The sequence below is a fragment of the Gekko japonicus genome, unplaced genomic scaffold (genome assembly GCF_001447785.1).
Source record: "Gekko japonicus isolate JY-2015 unplaced genomic scaffold, Gekko_japonicus_V1.1 scaffold5128, whole genome shotgun sequence".
In the NCBI taxonomy this organism is placed as follows: Eukaryota; Metazoa; Chordata; class Lepidosauria; order Squamata; family Gekkonidae; genus Gekko; species Gekko japonicus.
Window position 1 is genome coordinate 3,765 of NW_015172705.1, and position 7,783 is coordinate 11,547.

General features: G+C 44.7%; 1 protein-coding gene across 1 annotated transcript in view; it reads left to right on the forward strand.

Moving 5' to 3' along the window:
• The first annotated feature begins 5,003 nt into the window (after positions 1-5,003).
• Positions 5,004-7,783, forward strand: part of LOC107119328 (V-set and immunoglobulin domain-containing protein 1-like) — a 12,507-nt gene continuing 9,727 nt past the window's right edge. Inside the window, exon 1 of the mRNA XM_015421796.1 lies at positions 5,004-5,040. Coding sequence (XP_015277282.1) covers positions 5,004-5,040 — 37 coding nt within the window. The remainder of the gene's footprint in view (positions 5,041-7,783) is intronic.

Sequence of the window (7,783 nt, forward strand, 5' to 3'; positions counted from 1 at the left end):
TTTGGTGATATACATTTATATAATGTTTCTTTCTGCTTCTCTTGTATAAGCTTCCTACATTGTTATGGGCACTGTATATTTTCAAAGTTTTCAAGTTCATTTTCAATTCATCTTTCAGGTATAGCACATCATGCATACTCTTATGATTCCCTCAAAACAAAACAAAAACCATTTTGCTAGGTATCTTTTCCCATAGCCTGAGTCTGACACAGTAGAAGAAGAAGAGGAGGAGGAGGAGGAGAAGTAGGAGGGATTTATACCCCACCCTTCACTACCCAAGAAGGGAGTCTCAGAGCGGCTTACAAACTCCTTTCCCTTCCAAACAGTCCACTACCTTGAGGGGCACGTTGATGGTTTTTGTTTTCTTATGGAATTGTATTTAGCCAGAGTATAAAAATAGACGGTTTAGCATTGGGAGTTTCCATTTATTTAGCATTGACTCACACCGTCGATTAACAAGCCGCTCCTAGTACCAGGCAGTTCTGTTTTCCATCCTATCTGGAGATAAGGGTTTCCCTGCCACCTGCGACATGCATTCTCATGTGTACCACAGCTGCCAATTAATGTTCATTGTTAAGCTCTAGTACTAGTTGCTGGGAAGAAAGTGGGAGTTAGAAAGTGGAAAGTCCCTGTCAGATAATAACGTTTTTGTTTCTTTAAGAAACACAGAAAAGACTGAGACAGTGTTGATGAACCAAATATTCCAGTAGCGACATAAACAGGCTCTGGCTCAGGGGAAGAGCCTTTGCTTTACACGCAGAAGGTCCCAGGTTCAATCCCTGGCATCTCCATTGTGAAGCTGCTAGTTGGAGTAGGCAATACTGACCTACCTTGATGGACCAATGGTCTGATTCAGTACAAGCCAGCTCCCTGGGTTCATATGACAAATGTAGGGTCCTGTGAGAATTCCCATATTCCATCATTTGTGCTTGCACAGTTCCGACCAACGGTCCCTCTATGCTGTCAAGTCTCGTGAGCAAAAATTTTACTCTGGGAGCAACTGGCATTAAAGTTGTGAGTGAGCAATCTGGCTACTGCATACATTAGTTTGCTCTGGAGCCCTCCTTCCTGAGCTAAAACAAAAATGTGTGAGCCAGAGGCTAAAGAACTGTGAGCTAGCTCACATTAACTCAGCTTAGAGGGAACACTGGTTCCGACAGTCTGAAAACCTTGATGTCTCCTCCCACCCTGTTGTGTCCTCTGACCGCCACCAGGGGCCAGCGACTACCCAGAGCTTGCATAGACATTGGTAGGCGATACACTGGTGGGAGATACATGTCCACAAACACGTATCCATAGACACCAGTGGGTGACCAGTGTGTTTTTTTTTTGCTGAGGAACGGGGGTGAAATCTTCTCCTGCACTATTTCCTCAGCTGACAATGCCCCCCCCCCATTGCTAGCCATGCGGTGAACCCACTACACAATACACCCATTTAAGGTCTCGACCACATGTTACACTGGTGACCATGGTCAGATACATAGCTGTGTACTTCAGCTTCAAAATGCGTCCATAGACATTGGTAGGTGATACACTGGTGGGAGATACATGTACACAAACATGTATCCATAGACACCAGTGGGTGACCGGTGTTGGGTTTTTTTTTGCTGAGGAACGGGGGTGAAATCTTCTCCTGCACTATTTCCTCAGCTGACAATGCCCACCCCCATTGCTTTGATGGGGGAAAACAGACAGACAAAAAAGAGAGATCCATCTAGACCAGCATCCTGTTTCCTATAAGGTCCAATCAGATGTCCTAGTTGATCTACATACTGGGCTAAACTCCCTGTGTCCCCTGGAAACTGTCTTTCAGATTTAACCACCTCTGAAAACAAAGGTTCCCTTTAGTTGTTGTAGATTTTCCAGGCTGTATGGTCGTGGTCTTGGCATTGTAGTACCTGACGTTTCGCCAGCAGCTGTGACTGGCATCCTCAGAGGTATAACACAGAAAGATGGAGGACTCTCTGTGTTAAGGTGAGAAGAAAAATGGTAGGCAGGTAATTTACATCTACTCAGGAAGGTGGGGTAGGGTTGTGAACATGCTAATGGAGGAGGTTGTTTTGCATAATCTTATCTGTGGTGCTGTTGTGAGATGTAGAGCATTTTGTGTTTTTCAGGACAGGAAACCATGCCCTATTTATTTTTAAACTCCCTTCCTGTTGAAATTGTGTTTATGTTTATGAATTTCAATGGTTTCCCTGTGTAATCCGACATGGTAATCTAAAGACTATTTCCCAAGCATGCCCTCTATCTGGGGATACCTAAATGCACAGATGGGGGGGGGGAGCACACTCCAAAGAGGTTTTTCTGCAAACTTGAGGTTTGCAGAAAAATCTGAAAAGTTTAAAAAATATATTTGGGGGTTTAAATCCTCCCCCCAAAACAAAAGGCATTGTCTGCTGCGCATGTGCAGACAATACACTTACCATCGAGCAACTGGAGAGGGGTACAGTTGTGACGCTGCCGGCAGGCCCAGCTGTGGTGGCAGTAGAGCCCGGGAGCCGTTCCAGGCCAGGTGGCACAAGCAACAGTTGCCAGGAACCACTCTGGGCTTCGAGCAGCTTCCAGACACCAGCGCTGTTGTGGCTGGGCTCCAAGGGAGTTGTGCCAGATGGCACTAATGGGATTCCCCCCCCCGCACATAAGTTTTGCATGCCCCCCACTTGTTTACCCTAATAACCACAGATGTATCCTCCACGAATTTCTCAAATCCCTTATAAATCTAAGTATTTCACAGGTTCATTGTGCTCTGTGTGAAGACGTACTTCCTTGGTGAATGGAGAACCCATCAACTTCGTTGGGTGTTCTCCAGTTCAGTATTACATAAGGGAGAAAGAAAGGTTCTCTCTCCCACTTTCTCGCACTTTTTTTGGATTACTTCAAGGGTAGATATATTATCCTCTTTCCATCCCCACACTTCCACTCCATATAATAAGTGGGGCCAGGGGTCATTTCGTAGAAAAAGAGCTAGGGGGACTCATTAGCATAACTCATTAGCATATGCCACACCCCCTGACATCACCGGAAGTGTGTCCTCCCCACAGCCGGCGGCGACCTCCAGCGGGCACCAGCAGGGAGCTCCAGGCCCCGCCCTCCCGCACCTCACCCGGGGGGATGGCGTCCCCCCACGTCCCCCCCAAAATGACCCCTGCCTGCCCAAGAACTGACATGGAAGTAGTCATCAAGACTTGCTTTGTCAGCTTTTTTCATTTTAAGTACAGAAGAAGTGTATAATAGACCCAACAATCCTTAGTGCTGACAATTTAACCCCTACCACATGGGTTTTCCAATTCAGTGTTTCTTTAAAAGCTACTCCTAGATATTTAAATGAACTGCATTGATCAACTGGATTACCAAGAGTACTCCAATGAGAAATTTTGGGCTTTCTTCTGAAAACCATTACTTTGTTTTTTGCATAATTAATATTGAGAGCTTCTTCGTTGCAGTATTGCCCTAGCTGGTGTAAAAGTCTTCTCAAACCTATTTTGGTCAGTGAGATTAGGACCATATTATCTGCGTATAAAAGAATTGAAATTTTCTGTTGTCCCAGGGAGGGTGGAAAAAATTGTGGGCCTGACAGAAATTCCGTTATGTCATTTATATACAAATGTCAGAATTCCAAACGTGACCACAGGCTCAAAAAAGTTGGGGACATTACAGAATTATTCTATATACATTACAGAATTATTAAGTTTCTTGACTTGCATGCAGTGAGATCTGCTCACGGAGAAGACCTTGCAGCGTGGGAAATTCCTGCCTCTCCCTCCTGATGCAACTAGTGAGTCCCTTGAAGTTTCATTCTTGGGGGGGGGGGGCTGCAGACCCTCAAGAACAGCCTCTGGGGCAAAGTGGGCGGTCCACAGTAGAAGGGGAGAATTAGCGGAAACTGCCACTCTCCCTTCCAAAGATGGGCGTGCCCTTCAGTCCTTGAAACTGTGTGGCTGGATCCAAGCCATTACTAATAAGTATTTCAACGATACACATCCCATGAAATGATTTCAGCGGAGCAAATTAACGCAGCTGCCCTGAGAACTGCCTCACAGTCCCTGATAAATGGTGTTGACTCGCTGATGTGCTGCCGATAAGCAATACTAAGATCATGGTTGCTTTAAAAAAAAAATTAAGTAACTCAGTTGAGAGCCTCTGTGTGCAGCTTTCTTTCCAGACCTACGAACACTCTGGCAACCATGTTGAAGTCATTTGCCATTCTAGCAGCTCTCGCAGGTAAGACACCCACAAAACAGCGGATGAAATTACCCATGGACACTCTCATTGGGGGGAGTGGCATCATGAGCAACATCATTTGTGTGCATGTTTAGTGCCGTCGGAGCTGCGGTGGCTCAAGTGGTTAAGACGCTGAACTGCAGGCTGTGGAAGGTCAGTAGTTCAGCAGTTCGAGACCCGGGTTGCCGCATGACGGAGTGAGCTCCCGTCTCTAGTTCCAGCTCCTCTTGGCTATTAGATATATAGATACATTACAGAATAATTAAGTTTCTTGACTTGCATGCAGTGAGATCTGCTCACGGAGAAGACCTTGCAGCGTGGGAAATTCCTGCCTCTCCCTCCTGATGCAGCTAGTGAGTCCCTTGAAGTTTCATTCTTGGGGGAGGTCGGCAGACCCTCAAGAACAGCCTCTGGGGCAAAGTGGGCGGTCCACAGTAGAAGGGGAGAATTAGCGGGAACTGCCCCTCTCCCTTCCAAAGATGGACGTGCCCTTCAGTCCTTGAAACTGTGTGGTTGGATCCAAGCCATTACTAATAAGTGTTTCAACGATACACATCCCATGAAATGATTTCAGCGAAGCAAATTAACGCAGCTGCCCTGAGAACTGCCTCACCGTCCCTGATAAATGGTGTTGACTCGCTGGTGTGCTGCCGATAAGCAATACTAAGAGCATGGTTGCTTTAAAAAAAAAAATTAAGTAACTCAGTTGAGAGCTCCCTTTCCATACAACAGCCTCTGTGTGCAGCTTTCTCTCCAGACCTACGGACACTCTGGCAACCATGTTGAAGTCATTTGCCATTCTAGCAGCTCTCGCAGGTAAGATACCCACAAAACAGCGGATGAAATTACCCATGGACACTCTCATTGGGGGGAGTGGCATCATGAGCAACATCATTTGTGTGCATGTTTAGTGCCGTCGGAGCTGCGGTGGCTCAAGTGGTTAAGACGCTGAACTGCAGGCTGTGGAAGGTCAGTAGTTCAGCAGTTCGAGACCCGGGTTGCCGCATGACGGAGTGAGCTCCCGTCTCTAGTTCCAGCTCCTGCCAACCTAGCAGTTCGAAAGCAAGAAATTGCAAGTAGATAAATAGGTACCACTTAAGTTAGTTTGTCCATTTCTGCCGTTTCAAGTGTTTTATTCATAATTTCTTCTTTTGAAGGTACCTCATTTTTCCTGTAGCATCTTGCAGCTGTCACTACATGTATAATAAGATAAGAGTCTTGCTTTTCACAATCTTCTGGCAATATATTCAATAAAAACAGCTCTGGAACATAAGGTATATTACATTTTAGCATTTTTTTTTACAATTCATGAATCCAAGACCAATATTTTTTAACTCTATCGCACGTCTACCACATAGGAAAAAAAACTGGCATTTTTTTACACTTTCAAGAATCATTTGGGGCTCATCTTCTTTTCCTGCCACCTTCAACTTAGCCTAGCATGATTATCTTTTACAGTGACTCCCGTCTTCTCATAATGTGACCAGAGTATGAGAGCCTCAGTATAGTCATTTTAGGAAGGCTTGATTTGATCTAGAATTGACTTCTTGTCTTTTTGGTGGTCCACAGTACCTGTAAAACTCATGGTGACGGAGGAGAGTTTCAAATGAATCAACTTGCTTCCTGTCTGCTTTCTTCGTGGTCCAACTTTCATACCCATACATAGTAATGGGGAATACTATTGTATGAATTATCTTGATCTTGGTCACCAGTGACACATCCTTTCACTTAAGGATCTTTTCTAGCTCCTTCATGGCGGCCCTTCCCAGCCTCAGCCTCCTTCTGATTTCTTGGCTGCAGTCTCCCTTTTGGTTCATGATGGAGCCGAGGAATAGAAAATCTTGAACAATTTCCGTTTTCATTGGAAGCCATTACTTTTGTCTTCTCAGTGTTCCGCTGAGCACTGGTCCACTTTCTGCCTTAACCTTCATCAGTAGTCATTTCAAAGTTTCACTGTTTTCTGCCAGTAATGTGGTGTCATTTGCATACCTCAAATGGTTAATGTTCCTTCCACCAATGTTCACTCCACCTTAACTCAATCTAGGTTTTCTTATGATATGTACTGCATACAGATTGAAGAGACAGGGACATAAGATACATCCTTGCCCAACACCTTTACCCACTGGAAACCATTGTGTTTCTTTATACTCTATCCTAACAGTAGCCTCTTGTCCAGAGTACAGGTTACACATCAAAACAATCAAATTCTGTGGCACATCCATTTCTTTTAAAACCAACCATAGCTTCCCATGCTCCATGCTCAAAAGCTTTGATGTAATCTATGAAACACAAGCTAATTTTTCTTCTGAAATTATCTCATATGCTCCAGTAACCATTGTAAATTTGCAATATGATCTCTAGTGCCTCTTCCTTTTCTGAATTCAGTTTGTGTTGTAAGATTTTGAGCATTACTTTACTCCTGTGAGAAATTAATGCGATGGTCTGATAGTTGCTACAGTCTTTGACATCTCCTCTTTTCAGAATTGGAAATTAGACTGAGCATTTCCAGTCTGTGGGCAATTGTTTTGTTTTCCATATATTACTGTTGGGATTTGCTTTAAGAAATGGTGACCTCTGAACGAGAGGAAATAGGAGCCTTATTAAAAGGTAAGCTGATTAAAGCAACACAAGTGGGTTGAAATCTATATGAAATGTCTATGAGTCTGTCTTGGCTATCAATCTATCTATCTAATACTAGTCAGGAGTCCATAAATCATGGAATTAGTTTCATGATCCTAAAGAAGTCTTACTCCTGTCCCCCCAGACAGCAAATTCCCTGTTTCAGCGGTAGCTCATGATATGACATGGGAGTCAAGAGTGTTTTGGGGTTTATTTTTTTTAAAAATCAATTCCACTGGGCTAGCAGAAACCATCATGGAGACCAAGGCAGAAACCTGGGTAGGGGAGTCTTGTAATCCATACATCGGGTGATTCTGCATTGGCTTTTCCCTCCATTGTTTTAGCAAACCCACATTGGAACAGAAATTCCCCTCTACACTGCATGCCGCTTTCACTTCCTTTGATCATTGGGCTTTTTTATGGTACCTTCTGCATAGATTTATGGCTGCTCAGGGGTGATTTCGCAGTCAGTACAGTGTTGTCCCGGGGTATTTGAACGTGGTTTTGAGCTGCACCTTTCCCTCGGCGTTGAGAAAACGTGGAGTGAATGTCAGATGCAGAATCGGCCCCAGAGAAGAAGCCAGGATTAAGCAAGGCGGTGGAGCGAATGCCAGATGCAGAACCAGCCGTAGTTACGCCCAGGGGTCATTTCGTAGAGAAAAAGAGGTACAGGAGCTTATTAGCATAACCCATTAGCATAACTTATTTGCATATGCCACACCCCCTGACATCACCAGAAGTGTGTCAGAAGGCAACACTCACCGCTCAGGCTCCACTGGACTGTTTCGGATTGCTAGCTATTGGGGATAGAGAAAAAGAGGTACAGGAGCTTATTAGCATAACCCATTAGCATAACTTATTTGCATATGCCACACCCCCTGACATCACCAGAAGTGTGTCAGAAGGCAACACTCACCGCTCAGGCTCCACTGGACTGTTT